The sequence below is a fragment of the Manduca sexta genome, unplaced genomic scaffold (assembly GCF_014839805.1).
Source record: "Manduca sexta isolate Smith_Timp_Sample1 unplaced genomic scaffold, JHU_Msex_v1.0 HiC_scaffold_2426, whole genome shotgun sequence".
NCBI lineage: Eukaryota > Metazoa > Arthropoda > Insecta > Lepidoptera > Sphingidae > Manduca > Manduca sexta.
Genome location: NW_023593389.1, coordinates 3,722 through 23,666, shown reverse-complemented (window position 1 = coordinate 23,666; position 19,945 = coordinate 3,722). Strand labels below are relative to the sequence as shown.

At 40.4% G+C, this 19,945-nt stretch overlaps 2 protein-coding genes across 2 annotated transcripts; one reads left to right on the top strand and one right to left on the bottom strand.

Moving 5' to 3' along the window:
* The first annotated feature begins 56 nt into the window (after positions 1 to 56).
* On the top strand, positions 57 to 554 carry LOC119192170 (E3 ubiquitin-protein ligase Bre1-like). Its single transcript, XM_037446004.1, has 2 exons — positions 57 to 211; positions 348 to 554. The coding sequence occupies exons 1-2, from the start codon at positions 116 to 118 to the stop codon at positions 552 to 554; spliced, it is 303 nt and encodes a 100-aa protein (XP_037301901.1). The 5' UTR covers positions 57 to 115.
* Positions 555 to 3,375: 2,821 nt separating this feature from the next.
* On the bottom strand, positions 3,376 to 16,840 carry LOC119192169. Its single transcript, XM_037446003.1, is given in 12 exon segments — positions 3,376 to 5,082; positions 5,201 to 5,260; positions 6,820 to 6,928; positions 7,729 to 7,963; positions 8,127 to 8,225; positions 8,394 to 8,538; positions 8,540 to 8,570; positions 8,659 to 8,880; positions 10,082 to 10,254; positions 10,651 to 10,781; positions 12,028 to 12,260; positions 12,339 to 16,840. Coding segments are annotated over 12 exon segments (2,565 nt in total). The 5' UTR covers positions 13,421 to 16,840; the 3' UTR covers positions 3,376 to 5,037.
* Positions 16,841 to 19,945: the final 3,105 nt, after the last annotated feature.

Below are 19,945 nucleotides of genomic sequence, written 5' to 3'. Positions count from 1 at the left end.
TTGATAATGTGTTTGTGTAAAATACCCCAGTATAGGCTTTATTTTTTATTATAAACATATGTATAACGAAAATTGACAGGAGGAATTGGCTATATTGCGGCGTAAGGCAGAGAGGATGAAGAAAATGGAGCAAGCCGGCAGCAGTATGGACGAAGTGTTGCTCGAGGAGATCAGGGAATACAAGGAGACGCTCACATGCCCGTCTTGCAAGGTACATCTAACTTCATTAATACCAGTCTATTTGGTGTGTTTTCATTGGGGTAGTATTGTAATGTATTTAAAACTGAATAAGTTTAATTAAAATGAGGCAAAATGTGTAATATTTTAACGTTCTGTATGTGATGCAGGTAAAACGCAAGGATGCGGTGCTGACGAAGTGTTTCCACGTGTTCTGCTGGGACTGCCTGCGCACGCGCTACGAGACGCGCCAGCGCAAGTGTCCCAAGTGTAACGCGGCCTTCGGCGCCAACGACTACCACCGCCTGTACCTCTCTACCCAGGCACCCCACCGCATCGTGGGGACCCGGACCTCGCCTACTGGGTCCCACCTTTAGATTAAAGTTACGCCGCACTTGGGTGCAGGTACATGGATAGAAAGAGGTTCTAAAAACCACGTGACAAATGGTACGCTCGCCCTGTGTTTTATCGATATCGATAGCGCGGGGCTGGATCTCGCGGTAGTGACGTGTCGTCGCACCCTCATACTGAGTTAGGCTTAAGATTTTACCCCCTGCGATAGATCGGGCCACACGATACCGTGCTGTATACTGCAGGATCTCAAGATCTTCAAAGCACGCTTCACACCTATCTATTTTTGTCTCACCAATTATTATATTGTTATAAATATGGTACGATGATCCTTGGTCAGGCCACGCGTGTGGTTGTGACTCCGGTTTATTTTGCTACGACATATCACAATATATAGAAGTTATTGTATTAGTTATTGGTCCGTTACACCATGCAAGAGTCTAATTATATAGAGTACGGCTGGTTATAGAAAATCGCATCGATAAAAAGCCGACTTGTCAAATGTTTGTTTATTGTATATCGACTATGCGTTGAAGTATTGTTGATCCACTGTGCAGTGTCAGTGAATTGGTATCAATATTCCACATAACCCATGACGTTTGCTTTAAAAAGAATATTTGTCTGATACATAACTTTATATGATAATACAATTCAGATTTTATTGAATATATAACGAATTTAATGTAAATGCTGCGCTAGTGAATTTGAAGTGCGTGTAAAATGATTGTTGGTTGTCCGTAGCGAAACACGAATGTACAAACAAGATTGTTCGTGCGATGAGGCACGATGTTGTTGCAATGGTTTATTCAGAATCATTCGCAAATACTTTTTCTCATTCCTAATTAGCTTAAAGTAATGACAGCAAATCATCCTTTGTCTAAATATGTAAGGTAAAGTTAAATGCATTTCGTAGACTTGTATATTGGTTCAGTTTTATATTGATGTTGTATAATAATTATATCATGAAATCGAACAAGTCGATGTCAATCTGTATTTTAGTTTAAGATTTATTTTGTATAGGAAATGAAACGAACTCGTCAGAGTGAATTAAATGAAGTTTTTCTGTCACGCAAATTTTGATAAACTTTGTAATCAGTATCTAACCTTAGTGTAGTGGGTGTAATAGTTTTGAATTCAGATTTTATAGCACTATTTATAAAAGTAAGCAGTAGGTTCGTTGTAGGTAGTTAAGAGAAATGGAGATTTTAGTAAATTATGACGTTGCGCAGGAGTGCATGCCCGTACATATTATACTGGTTATATTACATTTAATAGTAATACATATTATCTTACTAATATTATAAATGCATAAGATTGTGAAAATCTTTGGATGTTTCTATGTTTGTTGGAAGTAAACGCAGGATCAACTGAACGGATTTGTATGATATTTGGCACACGGGTAGACTATGTCTTGATTAACACATAACTATTTCATCCCTGTAATTTGCTCCCTATTTGTTCAACTAGATGGCGCTTTGCGTTCTAAAGTGTTTTGGGCACTTTTCTAGTGGAGAAGGCTCTCACCCGGACGAAGCCGCGAGCAACCCCTAGTTATCCATAAAATAAGTATATATTTCATCATATCTCACTCCTTTAATACTTCCATATTTCCACGGGGAGGGCATAAAGATCCTAGACAAATACCTATATTTACAAATCTTGTCTGTTTGTATATTACTATATTTTAGTGTTCTCATACAAGTAGCGTCGAATCGTGGCCTTAGGTTTATCTTGCTATGTTAATGTTTATGAACGAGTAAATGAACTCAAGTCAAACTTATTCGGAATTTGCGCGACAAAAAAGCATTGTAGGTGAAATTAAATATCATTGTATTCGTTCAGTAGTAACCACGCAGCCCACTGACTGATGTACTATTTATATATTTTAGGTTAATTTTTTTCACTGGGCTTACAACTTGTTGGCATGAATGAAAGAGTATACGTAAGTGAATGCTCCGGGAAGCGTATAGCAGAACTGTAGTTTGATAGCAATAAAATAATGCCTATATCAGTAACTGTTATGCCGCTGTAATTGTTGCTAGATTTGAAGATTTATTGTATTTATCATATTAACAATCTATCTTTCATTTAGTTGGTGTGATCACATCGGTTAGGTGAAATGTGTCTGCTGTAAAATATCGGGGATCAATTTATTTGACAGTATTGAGTTATTTATAAAGTGAATGAAAATATTTCTACTAGGAGCTTTGTTAAGTTTTCATGTTATCGATAAGGTACCTTTCGTTGTTAGGCGTAGGGATTATCAACTTGACTATGTAACTACTAGTTGGACGTGAAAGTTCTTCGAATTTCAACCTAACGTGTATAGAAACTGAATTAAAATAAAATTCAATTGGTAATAATAGCTGTTGTAAAATATTTTTGTCCCTCGCATCGTATGTTCCTTAGGTATTTGGGGCATCTTTACGTGATATCAAATGTTTAAATGCCGATATGTGCAATAACAATTTCTGATATTATAATATTCGGAGAACTCCTATACAATTTGGTAATAAAGTCAAACTATGTAAAATATAAATTTTGAAACGTATAAATCTAAAATGTAATATTTTAATGAAGTATGTCAAATAAATGTCTCAAATTAAAACTGATTCTCATTGAAATTTTAAGAGCGGGTGTTATTATTAAAGTTACGATATTTCGCTTACGTACGATTGAAACGATTTCGATCGTTCTCTGATCGATCGCCAAAATGGACCAATCAGAATAGAGTTTGTCCGACATGCTGGCAGATGACATGATTTTAATTGGTTTATTCTCGGGATCAATCCAAAAACAGCGGATTGAGATGTTTATCGATTTTGGAGTTTAAAAATGAAACAAATGTTTTCCATGATTTTCATTATATTTTTCTATGTACATACTCCCTATGTATTTACATAACGTGATTTTACAATTGAAAGATACCAAGTACATGCTTAATGGTTATAATAAATTCACTGACGTGGGATGTGAGATGTTAAAACATTTCGGTTTCCAGTATAACGTTACAAAACTAACGGTTAGCACCTGAAGCAAGCGATGCGTATGGACGAAGCAAACTGGTTTGTACTATTTACATTTAAACTTTACAATAGCGATGCTCTAGCCACGTCACCTCATTGTTCTGTAGCGCCAACGTATTCTAACCTCAACACTTACAATAAACGTAAATATAATTTCAGTCTCATTCTTTAAATATTCCTTTTCACTTGCAATTTCATGAACGTAAACATACAGGCGGAAATTTAATATATCTATACTCATTCTGTTTAGATTTGATTGTCATTTAAATACAGAAAATAATTATTTCCAACACACGGAATAGAAAACTGATGTACTAAAAAATACATTCGAACGAACTGTACAGGTTAATCATAATCAAATTTGATCAAACATTTGTATATTGGAATAATACTCCGAATTGACTAGATCACAAAAATAAATATCCCTGATTGCGTGCCTTACAATGTGTTAATGAAAGCGTGTCATGGTTACGAGATGACAGACCTCTGTGATCCCCAGGTCAGCGTCATGGTAATTACAATAGCTAGCACTAATGGCACTTAAAATACTTCAACATGCCGAGATGGCACCCTGAGGACAGTTCACGTCGTAATAATTGCGTTAAAATTAAATATAGGATGCTTTCTTTATCAATATTTGGCAACACAGTGCGTCATCGTAGTACTTCTCCACGTGAACTGTCAAAAGCGTACGTACCCTCGGCCCTACCCTAGCAAGTCAAAGGAACATAACGACATTTTCATATCGATAAATTCTTACTCGACGGGCTCGTGACAACACTACAATATCATGAAAAAGAGTTTCATGTTCGTAAAGAATTTAATGTAATAAACATTATCGATAGAGAACTCGATAAAATGGAGACATTCTGGATCCAGCGCCGAAAACTCACGCACACATAAATATGCTGAAATTTATAGTTGAAAACATGTTTAAATGCATTTAGGAATGATGAATATTTTCTAAAAGTAATGAAGGAAGTTATATAAAAATAATATGTAAGATTAGACAGGATTCAAACGGTATATAAGTAACATTTGAAAGTTTAATTATGCGCGAGATCCATCGAATTCAATTACTCATACTTATTACCGACAAAACATTTCCAACCACGTGACATTACCTACGAACAACGTGACACATTCATCTAACATTTTCTACCTACGAAACGGCTCGTCCACACAATTCCATATCAACAAACATTTCTTACTATAACGAAGTGCTACTAGAATTCGGATCGGACGAGTGACAATACGACGGATTCACACTTATTAGTTTGCGTATTTAACAACTATCCCATGAACTGCACAAATGGAAAATCCTAACGGGCGTTTTGCACTGATGAATGTCACTTTTGTCACATATTTTGGCTTCCATCGACTGCGTGGGGACGGGAGTCGATGGCACTTCACGGCTGCTGTATAATGATGGGTGGAACTCGAACCGGCGTTGAGTCTCATGTCGAGGTGCAGCGAGCGGACACTACGCGGCCGACTGCACGGGACTGCGAGCCGCGCCCACACACTCCTGGAATTAAATAAAAACTTTATATTGATAAGAAAAGGATAGACTACAATTTTGAAATTGGAGAAAAGTTAAAAAGGAATTAACAAAATTTAATCTACTTAATGGAATGTGTAGGTACCTGCTCGATAAATTCTATGTTGTCCTGTTCATCGCACTGTGGCGGCCGCTTTTTGAGCGTCTGAAAAGATTTCGCCGGTGTGATTATGAGACTGAAAGGGAAACAACACCTCATGAATTTATTAAACAATCAGCAAAAAAAATATTTAAATTATAAATGACGCTGCAATGTACCTGGCCTAAATAATATACAGCTGTTCATAATTCTAGCGATACGTATATATTGTGATTTAAAAAAATGATATGTACAAACAATTATGTATTTACAACGTGCTCCAACGTCGCGAGTCAACGCAAAAGCTTTCGTTGTGAAGTCATTATGTTCTCTCTATGTGTATTGAAATAAAAAAGGTAATTGCATTTTACTATTATGATTTGGTGCATTTTCAACGGGTAGATAGTTTAAAAAGTGACAACAAGGGAAAATAGATCTAATAAGTTTTTGTAAAAAAGACAAAAAATAATCCAAGTGTAAGTTATTTTTGTGCTGTTAAGATACTAAAATAAATGTAGACCAATCTGTTAATTTTTAAGAAAAAACAATTCACGAATAAAATAAACACAATTCAATGTGGCTACCATTTAACATTACATCCTGAAATCAACAAAACTCCCGATCAGTGTTTCGGGATCGATCACGAGAATAAGCCAATCAGAACAAGTCTTACGTAAGCATGACAAAAGAACTGTATTCCGATTGGTCAATTTTCGCTATCGATCCAAGATTTTTAAAATCAGCCGAAAATACGGTGTATTGTAACAATCGACATTTTACTGAGAGAACATGAGGACCGGTGCATCTAAAAAGCGTAATGTAAAGCTTTCCAATGCATATTGACCTTGTCGTTTTATTCTTGACTCGAGATCGCCAAGCAGGGCCTGAATGGTGTAAATACCTGTTTCATACGAGTATCTGACGAGTTAAACTGAACTAACTAAGCTATTGATGATGTGTCACTCGGTTACTCTCATGCCATTGACAATAGATTTTTATTTCATTTGGTACAAGGTTTTATCAATATTTTAAGGGTTCAAATAATTTTATATCTTTGTTAATGTTCATCTTTATGGGTGTATCCAGTTGGGGTATATGACAAGAGGGATCCCTTCCAGGTATGGAGGGTAGAGGCAAGAAGCACCATCTTATATGGGAACAAGTTGAATAAGTGTCCAATTCAAGAACCCACAACAATAAGGTACCGTAGCAAGAGGGTATGACATGAATTTGGCAGTTGTAAATGGAGTGAAGTGACCTTAGTTATTTTTTATATTTAGTGACATGTAGTTAATATACAGAGGTTAAAATAACTGCAGTATATAATACCACACCTATGAGAATGCGAAAGCCTTTTTTTGTTTTATCCATTATTAATTGTAATAACTTGTGGCCTACATTTAAAAAATGACCCACTTGCTACGGGTGGCGGCACTATAATTTGACGCTATTCGAGTTTCATACACAAGTTCTTGCCTCTATTCTCTTATTTCTGGATTTTGTGTGAATCATATTGACTCAAACAATTTTTTTTTGACAGTAAATTCTCTTTAAATTTTTTTTGACAGTAAATTTCCTTTCTACTAGAACTAACTAATGCTAGACAATATAAAGTATATACTCACTTCGACGCTCTGCCTGTAGTGGTCCATCAAGTTCTTACTCGCGTCGAGTTCGGCGAGTTTTTTCAACACCACGTCTGCGGCGTTCTTTTCCGTGCTGTCTATCCTGTCTCTGCAATTAGCACAAACGTATGGGACACGCTACTAACTACTGCGCAGTGGCGGCTTCGGATGAGAGAATGGTTCCACTGGGATTAGGGTTGGTGTAGTTACTGTGTTTCGCTGTCTCGGAAGTATTGTGTAACGTAATGTTTAGTATAGACGCACAGGTGTCGTCATGAACGCAGGAAAGAAGTCGATGTGTCTATTTCCTATAAGGTAAATTAAATACCAACATCAATTAAAAAATATATCTATCTTTGCCCGAATATGCTAATTTCGCCGAAAATCATAGATGTATAAAAAGTGCGAATAAATTTGTATTTTTTTTTATTACTTTCTTAGCTGTCTAATTGCCGATTAGTTATGAATGTGCGTTTCATACAATTTAATCTTAAATCACAAAAGAAGCTGTACTTCTTACTTATAAAGAAGAACCGCCACTGCTACTAGGCTACCAAAGGTCACAACAGACGTTAACTACAGCCACAGGTCGATAGCATAACTCATAATAGCGGATACAACACTACTCATCGACATGTCGACTCTACATATCCACAGTAGCTCCTTACAGCCACGATATATACACATATATAGGGTGTAAACACCAACACGTGACATCAGCAGGTCTACGCAAGAGCTGAAGCGTCAATATCCTGTTAGCTTACACGATTCCGTTCAACAGCGATGTCGATACCCATGTACCTGGGGAGCGCAAACAATCGTCTTACAATTGTATGTGTGCGGGTGCGTGCGTGTGTGTGTGTGTGTGTGTGTGTGTGTGTGTGTGTGTGTGTATGTGCGGGTGCGCACCTGAGCGCGTGCGCGAGGCGCGCGGCGTCGGGGTCGTCGTGGCGCTGCGCGGCGGCGGCGGCGGCGGCGAGGCGCAGCGCCAGCAGCAGCTCGCTGAGGCGCGCGTCGAGCGCCAGCGCGCGCTGCAGCAGCCAGCCGCGCTCCACGTCCTCCGCCTCCGAGCGCTGCCGCAGCGCGATGGCGGCCGACAGGTTGCGCAGCGACTCGCGCTCTGACGCAGACGCCGACTCGCCCTCTGTGCGATTGAGACGAGTTTATTCAACATACACCCAAATGCACGGCGTAGATATTTCCTATTATTATGCATGGTAAAAAAAAAACAAGACCGTATTTCAAAATTAAATAATTGGAAAATAACTTAAATTCATTGAAAGACATATTTTCGCCGACATACAAACCTTTATCGATATCTCCCGCAAAGTCTCGCTCGGGCGAGAGTTCGTCGCCGCTCCACGCGCCCGCACCCTCAGCACCAGACCACCATTCTTCCGCGTATTCTATAAAATTCAATTTATAACAATTAAAACACTGCGATTGCAATTGTCATGTGATAAATAATAAATACTTATGTCATTATTTTTTCTAGGAATAGGTACTACAAGTCTATAAGTATAATAGTACTATCAAATATGGTATGTATGGTACTGGTATCACCCAGTACATACCGGGATCGGTGACGAGACACGGCTCCGTCTCCGAGTCGAGCAGGTCAGCGGAGTTGTCGTTGTCGTCGGACATACGCGAGCGGTCGTCGGGCGGCGCGGCGCGTGCGCAGGCACCAGAGGGGGCACCGCGTCCCTCCTCCTCCGAGCGTCGCGGCCTCGCCGCTGTCGCTGCGGCTGCTGGCGAGTGGGATATGTTATATGTGAAGTTTGAACAGTGCGTAAGTTATTAGTACGTAGTGAAGTGTGTGGGTGTGTCGCTGCGTACCTGTAGACGTCGTTGTGGTAGACGGTGGGGTGCAGCGCGTCGGGCGGCAGCGCGTAGGCGGCGGCGACGGCGGCGGTGAGGCGGCGCAGACGGCGCGCGAGCGCGTCGAGTGCGCGCGCGGCGCCCGCCGAGCCCGCGCCGCCGCGCGCGCGCGCCGCCCAGCCCAGCGCCTCCTGCCGCCGCTGCTCGCACATGCGCACCAGCTGCCGGCACTCCGCGCGCCTGTATTTATATATGCACTTTATTACTTTATTTTATACTAGCTTTTGCCCGCGGCTCCGCCCGCGTTATAAAGTTTTTCAGGCTAAAGTTTTCCGTTATAAAAGTAGTAGTTTCCCGGGAGCCTCTCAAACTGTCTCCATACCAAATTTCATCTTAATACGTTGGGTAGTTTTTGAGTTTAACACGTTCAGGCAGACAGATGCAGCGGGGACTTTGTATTATAATATATTTTTTAGAACTTTTTTAAGAGGAATAATCCCGTCATACATCATTGTTGCATAACTTTAATCGTTTACGCAGCGCACGCAACGGAAGCTCTCAAAACTAATAATTTTTCCCCGTTTTTGCAACATGTTTCATTACTGGTCCGCTCCGATTGGTCATAGCGTGATGATATATAGCCTATAGCACTCCAGGAACAAAGGGCTATCCAACACAAAAAGATATTTCAGTTCAAACACGGTAGTTCCTGAGATTAGCCATTACTGCTCCGCTCCTATTAGTCATAGCGTGATGATATATAGCCTATAGCACTCCACGAACAAAGGGCTATCCAACACAAAAGAATTTTTCAGTTTGGACCGGTAGTTCCTGAGATTAGCCATTACTGCCCCGCTCCTATTGGGTATAGCGTGATGATATATAGCCTATAGCACTCCACGAACAAAGGGCTATCCAACGCAAAAAGAATTTTTCAATTTGGACTGGTAGTTCCTGAGATTAGCGCGTTCAAACAAACAAACAAACAAACAAACTCTTCAGCTTTATATAATAGTATAGATACGATCAATATGGCGATAGGCTCGCCCCCTATCACATCATGGGACGGAACATACTTGGCGAAAAGTGGGTGCCCTAGTTGCGTCTCTGCATACCCCTTCGGGCATAAATGCGTGATGTTATGTATGTATGTATGTACTTAATTATATGTATGCACGATAGCTGTAATAACCACAAATTCAGTCAACATTATATTTGGATTTTCATTTTCAGATGTAGTGGAGTTACTTTATAAAACAAACGTTAGCTCAAAGTTCATTGATCTAATGTTTTTTACCCACTAACATACAGACTATAGACGTTTTAAAATTTCAATTATAATATTTACTACATTCAAATATTATTTTTGTTGGACTTCTGTCGGTAGGGTGAAGTGAACCTGCCTCCCATTATAAAAGTGAGTAAGTAGAGCTCAGCATACCTCTTGTCGAGGTCTGCATTGAGCCGCGTGAGTTCGGCCTCCGCGTCGCGCAGGGAGTCGCTGAGCGCGCCGGTCTCGGCGGCGAGGAAGTCCTGCATCTCGGCGGCCTCGCGCTCCGCCTCGGCGAGCCGCGCCTCCGCCAGCCGCGCCGCCGCGCGCGCGCCGTGCGCCTCCTGCACGCACCGGCACACATTACACACACACATAGCCTCACGCCTCCGTCACTATACGCAGAAACTATACACGATTTTACCACTGCTTTCGGTGCCATAGTCCACTACGCTGGCCTAGTGCGGATTGATAGACTTCACACACCCTCGTAAATTCCTATAGAAAATTTCTCAGGTATGCAGGTTTCCTCACGATGTTTTCCTTCACCGTTAAAGCAAGCGATAATTCACAAAGAATACACACATAATTTTTGTGAATAGTCAGAGGTGTGTGCCCTTGGGATTTGAACCTGCGTACATTTGTCTCGGCAGTGCGTTCCACAACCAACTAGGCTATCGCCGCCAACATTGTTTGGGTATAGATAATAAAGGAGTGCATAATGTTAGGGTGTTACTGACAGCGTGCAGCGTGTTGCAGGTGTCGCGCAAGGAGTCGATCTCGGCGCGCTGGCGGGCGGCGAGGTCGCCGGCCGCGCGCAGCTGCTCCTCCAGCGCGCGCAGGCACGCGTCCGCGCCGCCGCCCGCGCCGCCTGGGGACCGGGCGACGCCTTACATATACTACCTCTCTAATACTGGCAGCTAGTTCAGACTTCAGTTGAACGTTGCATGTACTTAATGTAAACTTTTTGGAATTCACGTAAATGATGAAAATCACAACATATTTTGCTCTGTTAATGAAATAAGGACCGATTCCAAAATTGATTATTTGTAGGAATCGTCATAAAACTCATTTCTGTTTGCGACTTTTTTTTTTTTAAGTTGCTATAAAATTTAACTTGTTAAAGATAAGTCAAAACGAAACGTATAGCATGAAAAAAAAGGAAAATAAACAACGTCGCAAACAGAAATGAGTTTTTGGACGATGCCCACAAATTAACAATTTTGGAATAGGTCATTATTTTATTAAGAGAGCGATTTAAACTTCCATAAATGACATTTAGTTAATAAGTTAAACATAGATTCATTTTATTGGTCTATATTTATGTCAAAAAGTAATTCTTCTTATATAATATCAAATAGCTCAAATGTAAACAGTAAAGTTCTAAGTTGGGCTTAATGGCAATATGAAAAAAATAACAAAAATTTAAGTTGTTTATATTTATGTGAAATTTTTTACGACTAAGTAATCGACAACAATTCGTGTTTATGGTTTAGAATTGATCGTGGAGTGTTTTCAAAGAATTTGTTACACTACTTTTATTCGTATCAAATGATACTTAACTTTCAACTATTAAATTGTTTATTAATATTTTGTGTTGGATATAAAAATAGAGCAAGTCGAATGTACTAATTGTTTCCATGTCGCGATACATCACCCCGGGCGGGCACTTTCTATTTGTCAACATTCAAACCCATTGTAAGTAAAAAAGTAGAAAGTGATTTCCAATAACCGCTCCGCCCACGGTTTTTTTTATCTCGTCAACGAAAGTGTTGGCGATGTGAAATGATTACTACGCACAAGACTTCAATTAAAAAAGCGGATGATACATTTCTAAGGAATTGAAACAGATTACTTATAAATCATAGTTTACAATCAGTTCCATTCATTTTGGTTTATCGAAAAGAATCTTCTATTCACGGCGATTTTTCAATTGCTTTGGACCCGAACCGGATCGTCCTAGCGAATAATATAGTCAGTGAGATGTTAAACGCGGATTATGTGTGTGGACTACATTTAAGAGTAAGTATATCGTGTCTACTCTTCAACCAACTGTGAAGTTGCGTTGTTGCTGTCAAAAAACTGACTAAATAACATAAACAAGCGAATGTAGTTACCGGCGCCGGCGCCGGCGAGGTCGAGCAGCCGGCGCGAGTTGCGCTCGAGCTCGGCGAGCGCGGCCAGGCGCGCGGCGCGCTCCGCCTGCAGCTGCGTGTCCGCCAGCGCGCGCCGCGCACGCTCCTGCGCCGCCTCCGCCTGCGCCGCGCCCAGCGCCGCCGCCAGCCGCGCCGCCTCCGCGTCCCGCGCGCTCGCCTGCACGCCGCGGTGGCACCGGCTCACCTCCACGCGGCTGCACACAGCAATAACGATACGTTCTAATACTCGACTATACTCAACAACCACCGTCATACCAAAACACCGTCCGCACCTGTCGATGTTGGGCACGACGCCGGCGAACGCTGCCTCGATGTCCGTCCCGACGAGCACCGTCTGCGAAGTCTTTTCGGCATATATCCGCACTCTTGTTTTGATGGTGGACCGTGAGGACGAAGATCGCGACACGGTGGGTCTCCTCGAAGAGGGCGGTGTGCCCTCGTGTTTTGGAGAACCTTCGGGATCAGCATCACGTCGCCGCCGCGGTAGTGTTCCGTACTTGTCGGCGGCGACTCGTGCGGCGCCGGCGTCGGTGGTCGCTGTTAATCGCGGTCCGTTTGCCGGCCACCTCTTCTCCTCGCTCGGCGAGCTGGGAGTGCGGCAACGGGCTGTAGACGTCTTCGTCGGTTTGGCGCGCAACGCTGGACTTTCACGAATGATGTTCGGCAGGTCGGCGGTCGGTCTAATTCGTGGCTTCGGTGTCAGTGGACGTGGTTTCTCGGGGGGTGTGGGTTTCTCTCGGCTGCGAGCTCGTTCGCGTGTGGCTAAGTTGGGCCCGCGCGGTGCAGTGACCGGTCGAGGCGTAGAGGAACCGACAGGTGAGCAGCGCTTGGGCTCCGCGACATTAACGTTAACGCGGCGTCTGGGCCGTGGCGGCGCACCGGCCAAGGAAGAACTCTCAGAGCCGCAACCCGAGCCGCACGATACCACACTGGACGCGCATGACCTAGATCCACCACCACTACTGAGCGCTCGTCCGCACCCCTCCACTCCGCTATCGCTGCCGGCGGCGCCGAGTACCAGCTCGTCTCCTGCCGGCAGACTGTCCATGTCTCCGAATGACCGGGCGTCGTCGTACATTTCGCAGGGCTCCTGCTCTATAAACTGTTCTTTGCATATGGCAACAGGAGGATGTTCTTCCTCCGGCGCGTCAGGAACGACTCCGCTTTCGTCATTTTGGCTGGTGCCTTGGTCCTTGGTTTCAGGATCATCTTTGTGTACGACGGTACAGTCACTGCTTGTCAGAGCATCGCTTTCAACCTTAGTATCTTTATCAGGAACGTTACCGCCATCGTTCTCGGTGACGATCGTCGGTGAACCGGTTTCGGCGGCAAAAGTTTTATCTTCTTCTTCCATTTCGAATTAAGTCACATGTTCTGTAAAGAAACAATAGTTTTGGTTAGAACAATGAGCGGTGAAACGAGAGTCCTATTGCACCGCAATCAGTTCGGTGCAGCGATGTTGTGGGTATAATATTCATTGTGCTAGCGGCCCCCGGGTCGAGCTGCCGTTGACGCATGACTGTTGCAATCTCTGGGGAACACGGAGCTATTGTTGCCGGACGCGCCTATTCCGCAGAATACCAACCGTAAATGCTATACTACCACACACATTATTGTGCATGGTCTGTATGGCGGTAAAGATACATGAAGACGGAAATTGAAACGTTATTGTTGCTTTCATATAGTATACATTTTGCAAGCGCTTTTTATTGATGCAATGCGTTTTGCATGAACAACGTTGCATCATGTAGAATAACCCGTTCTTGATGCATGTTATATTGTCGCAACGCATCTCAAAATATGTGCACAAAATTATTTCTTTATAAATAAATTCTCGGAAACTCAAGTAACAAACGAAGGTAAAACGCATAACAATAAGCAAGTTATTGACGTGCATCGTTTTCTCCGCGTGGCATAGAACCATTTATAAAGAGTTCTCATGGCTAGAAGTCTCGCTGCCTCGTAGCGACCGTTCATTCAACAATAAAACGTTCCATCTATTTTAAAAAGAAATATTTTTCCTGCAGTAGCATTTTATTCACATTACAAAACACCTGTAAGTGGAACAATGGACAATTATGTTAAATCTTTAGTACTGACATTCTACAACAATAAATTCTATCATTATCTATGGAAAAAGCTTCGAGTGCAAATTATCTTGAGTATCGAAGCGATCATACGATAAAACCTACTTTCAAAACCATTGTAACCACACGTGGGGTCATCGTACAGAGATTTAGCGAGGGTCATCACTCGGCGGACTATTGAAATAGTTGTCGGCGGTTCGACACTACCATTATACAGGGTGGGCACAATTTGTCACGGTTATAGAGCTCGCTACGCGCCGTCTACATTCGCGGTCTCTAATGTACACGTGGTTTATTTTTATCGTCGACAAGCGTGTGGGGCTAGTTAATTAAATCGTTTACAGAGGTTAGGGCGGAGGTCGGCAGTGCGCACCATGCATTACGTAGCACCCGCATTCTGTGCACCGAAAATAAACAGAATCAGGGATTCCTGTTACTTCAATTAACTGCACAAGTAAATTTTACTTATTCAAGTTTCAAACTAAACAATATATTCAAGCTATAATAATACAATATTATTTAGTATTTTCGCATCGCGATATTCATCTAGACATAATATTATCCACATGCTAATTCACGACTGTGAGAACTAACAAAATCTAATGCCAGATGACATTGAAAAGGACACAAAAGAGCTGCGGACAGTGACTCCATTAATTGTTTGTGCGTGGATTTCGACACGGAGTCGTTACCCACAGGCAACGACTTTCATCAAAATTGCAAAACAAATACGTGCTTTACAGACTTTCTCATGTTTAACCATAGAACACGTTGCACATCGTTTTACTTAACATTTTTAATGAGATTCAAACAAGACATTTGTAATTCAAACATCGTGTCCTCCTGATTTTACTTTTAGGACCCACGCGTTCCTTTGAAGTGTCGGTCATAAGAAAGCATCCAATTTATGACGAGATTATCGCGGCACTATTGAAATTTATAGATGCATCAAAGAACCTTTGATATGAAATAAATATTTATGATGATTCGACTCATAAAAAGTGGGTGTTATCTTTATTGTAAGTTCTTACAGTTGGTATAATACATGCGTACATTATTGTCAAACACCGAAATGTAACGGCTCTTGGGCCATACATCACAGAGACGTGAGATAAATTTCTTCGCCTGACGAGGTCGGATCGGCAAACATTTCAATCGTGCCTGGGTTTTATACGATAATATCCAATGTGTCTGCCAAGCAGAGGCTATAATCCCAGTTTAGTTGGCACCAACATGTGCATGTACTCGTAGTTGAAATCGTTAATCATCGTTCATTGAACTGTGGTAGGTGGATCAGAAACGGGGTCGCTATTTGATTGAAATGATAAAAATTCACTATCCATTTGTTAATTACACATCAAGTATTTATTTACAATCTTACGGTTCGTACCACGCTTTAGAGCTAGACGTGTGTCGTTAACAATCGTTTAGTGTATATAGAGGGTGTTCTAAAGATTGTACAGTGCCTTGTCCATTATATTTTTCACAAATACGGCTAATAGCACATTGTAACAACTTCAATGCCACAGAAAACATAAAGGTCACATACACGCATGCTTATTTGGCATAACCTTTCGTGAGATTTCCAAAATAAGTATTTAAAGAATATCAAGTCTGTTTAGGCATAACGGATTTGAGTAACTCATAAAGCATGTCAGTTATTATGTGCACTTTCTCTAGCTAGTAGAGTGGCTTTAAATAGACGCCGTCAATATGTAAAAGGACAACTCAACATCGAGTTCCAGCCCATGGCTTCCAGACGATGCATTCCAGGTATTTGGCAAGTATCCATCTGGCTGCGTCATACAGCCGATATAGTTGAACCTTTTCATCTAGGTTAATACACAATACACATCAACCCGTTTGAACATATTCAAAGTCATGTTTTAACCTTCAAACGGCCTCACAGTGAGTTATTGCTTTGCGTAAGTTTAAGCTTTTCGAATCTAATATGTCCTGAAACTGAGCCAGTCATTACGTAGGGTTAAAAATGTATGTTACAATTTGTAAATAATATTCCGTGACCATTACGTCACATATAAAGTTACATAAACACTGTGAGTCATTATAATTAAACAATTTATTTAATACAGTTCCTTCTGCAGACACTCGGTCTTGTAAAGTACATTAATGTATGTATGAAAGTTTATATCATCAATAGTTTATGCATTTTATTCATTCATTCATTCTGATTTATGCGTAATACTATCTTCACGTGTATTTATTAAAGATGAAATATTTTCACTACTTACTACAAAAATAGGGTTGCATTTTAATGTTAGTTAAATCCATCACTCCCTAGGCGTTGGCGAACAAGTGGGCGAGCGCTAAAAGCATATTGTCCATAATTAAAAGTGTAGCAATTAACTCGTGACTGCCTATGCAGACGGATATGGACTTTCTTCGGACTCGCCGGCGGGGACCGAGCCCTGTGGGCGTGCCTGTGATGGCCCGTCAGATTTGCATAATCACTACAACATAATATCCGGATCTTACTTTGTTCATCTATGTTCATGTTCTTTTTATACTGGCTACTAACAATTTATTGCTTAATTCAATACAACTGCTTAGATATTTGTGCAATATGCATATAGTGTATTACATGACGCATAGGCGATAATCATTCCAATATATAAATATTCTAAACGGTTCATTTATTTATAAGGTATAAAATTCGATTACTTGAAAAAAATATTTTACCTTTTATATTATTTTAAAATCATTGTCAATGATTACACGAGTTAACAGCGTAAAGAATGCGGCGTCACTTCAAAGAATTTTAAAATAATTCTTCTTTTTATGCTTTCACTGTTTGATGCACAACTTTTAACTCTAACTCAATAAATATTTACTTAGTTCACGGACTTAGCTGGAAGGTTGTTTAAATCTGTTTGTAAGCAGGATACGATTTACCTTAAACTCTAAATCGCAATAAATGATTCGGAACATAATTAGCTCTTACAATGGTTTATAAGCTGGGATTTACCCTACCCTCAGGGTCCTTCAGTTTATTTTTCTTTCCTGCCAACCCGAACTGTTTTTTTTTGTTTATTTCGTAGTCTTTAATTTATTTTATGTCCAATACAAAATATTTGTTGGTATATAATCGACCTAATTTAAGTAATAAATAAATATTCTCATGTACCTTGACTTATCATAAGCGCAACTATATTTGCCTACGTGATGAATAAAGCATTTTTTTTACTAAAAGTTTACATCGCAGATTTTGAATTCGAAAAAAAATATTATTAGTTAAGTTATATGATGGTCGATTAAATGTAAAACTAAACAGTATGGTGAAATACGTGCTGACATATTGATATTCCCGGCGGCCAGCGAATGGGTCTCCAAACATGCTCCCGCTGATTGACATGGAGGTAAACAGACTGACACGCGGTCATGGCGTATGTAAACAGCGCGACATGTTTTATTTATTTAAAAAAACCAAATAAACACATCACGAATTATTCCACGGAGAGGTTTGCAGACGCAACCAGGGCTCCCATTTTTCGCCAAGGTTCCCGTCCCATGATGTGATAGGGCCGAGCCTATCGCTAACTAAAATCTAAAATATTGCAATAAACACATCACGCATTTATCCCCGAAGGTTTGCAGAGACGTAACCAGGGCACTCACTTTTCGCCAAGTATTCCATCTCATGATATGATAGCCGAGCCTATCGCCATATCTGTAATCTAAAATATCGCTATTTACAAAACCAATGTTGCTCATTTCGTAAGTTAACGAAAAAATCTGCGCATTAGGCACAGGCATTCAAAATTACAATGAAAGTAGAATGTTAATGAAACGCTCGCATTGTTCACCTTTACGGCTGATGAAGAACGTTAGGTCAAACACACGAAATATTTCAGTAATACTTTATACGACCTCGCAGACTACGCAAGTGATTTGTGGAACGTCTGTCAAAACTTTTAGCAATGTTATTAAATGGTTATCAATCAAATAACCATATAATTAACAAACTAAAATTACGGTATGACGTGTTTTCTACAATAAAAACATCGCACAAAAAGTACAATATAAAATTATATGGTATCGATACCAAAAGGAATCTGTACACTATATCGAGGGAGTATGGTCCTTATAAACCAAAAAGTCTATACACTGGCGAAATTATGGTTTGGATGCCCGTGCAAGCTACAATCATCTCTTGATTTAGATTACCGATAGTCTTGCAAAGCTGCGTAAGCTAGAGCGCGTGCAAAAACTCAGACCTTGTGCAGCGCAAAAAATCAATTCAAAAACGCTTTATGCTTACTGCGAGCTTTATTTTTTTTAAGTACTAAATGATGCATTGCGAAAATTTTATACTTTGTACATAATACGCAAATCAAATCTAAATTTAATAACAAATATAATAGAAAAATCACAGAATTCTCAAGAAATATAATAAAGAAACGCCACGAAAGCGTGGCAGTAATATAAAAATACGAGATTCCAGTAGAAAGTTAAAATAAGACCGAACACTACAGTCGTTGGCTTCAGACGTTTTGCCGGATGGCCGAAGCCGAGCCACTCAAACCAGAAAAAGATGGGCCAACTAGCTCAAGGGCGACTCTGGGTGCCTACCAAGGTTTTTGTCGCCAGTTTCGTCAATTATGTAACGAGTAATTAAATGAGAAAAGGGATTAAGCGTTTAATTTAAAGGTTTTCGGCCTAATTTAATTCTGATCACCTGTCATTGTATAAATATTTAATGGTGGCGTTCTTGAGATGGCTCAAAATACAGCTTTATATACCGTTACCAAAATAATCGACAGTAACGTTTGTTCATTTGTGAAGTCATCACCTCAGCCTATTATAGCTCGAAGTGCTCTTCCAACAATATTAAAAGGCACCCTGGATAGTGAGTTTTCAACTACTTGGCGATCAAATGGGAAACTCCGTCATTGTACTGATCATGTGACTGGGATAATAGAAAATATATTTATGTCAATATTAAATTCTGTAGGACATAAAGGTTATTACTGTTTTTTCTTCTTACAATATTAAGATGCCAATGAAACTCTTTTTACTAACTAATGATGTCCTATTAATATATTTATGGAAGTACACATCCTTCCATCTCGTGTCACGGGCGAATAAGGTCGATGCACCGAATCGCGCGGTTCGTGTGTAAGTCGGCAAATATGTGGATCTATAACGGTAAAGACTACAATCATTGATTTTCACTCTCGACAATTTAAAACTTTAAGCCGTACCTCGGTCTGATTTAAAGCCGATGCAGCAACATTGTGAACACGTAAGCGTATTTGAATGAGTTTTCCTTGTACCATTGTATATAAACATTGTAGGTAAAGCGATAAAACCGCTAGCATACACAGTTCATTCAAAAAACGTACTTTTTACATGTGTGTATACATGTCTACTATTTCGAATATATAAGCTACTTTATTTAAGTAATAATTAAATATTCTCATGTACTTTAATTTATCAGAAGCGTAGCTATGTTTGTCTACGTAATGAATAAAGCATTGTATTTTATGTTATTTGAATGATCTTATTTAAGCGATTTTAACTATCACCGTTTTGTGAAAATAATTTCAATTTTAACGCGACATAGCTAAAATCACAAATGCCTATTAGTGAAGCCCTAAAGTGAAAAGCAAACAGGATGCTGTACAAAATAATCATAAATCAATTAGCAAAAATTCCACTACGAGTCGTACATAAAATATAAACGCGGCTATAACCATTATTAATAATCTCGCTTGTCCAGCTATTCGGTTTTCCTTGACCAGTGGATAATGACGCGAACGCGGTCTAACTTG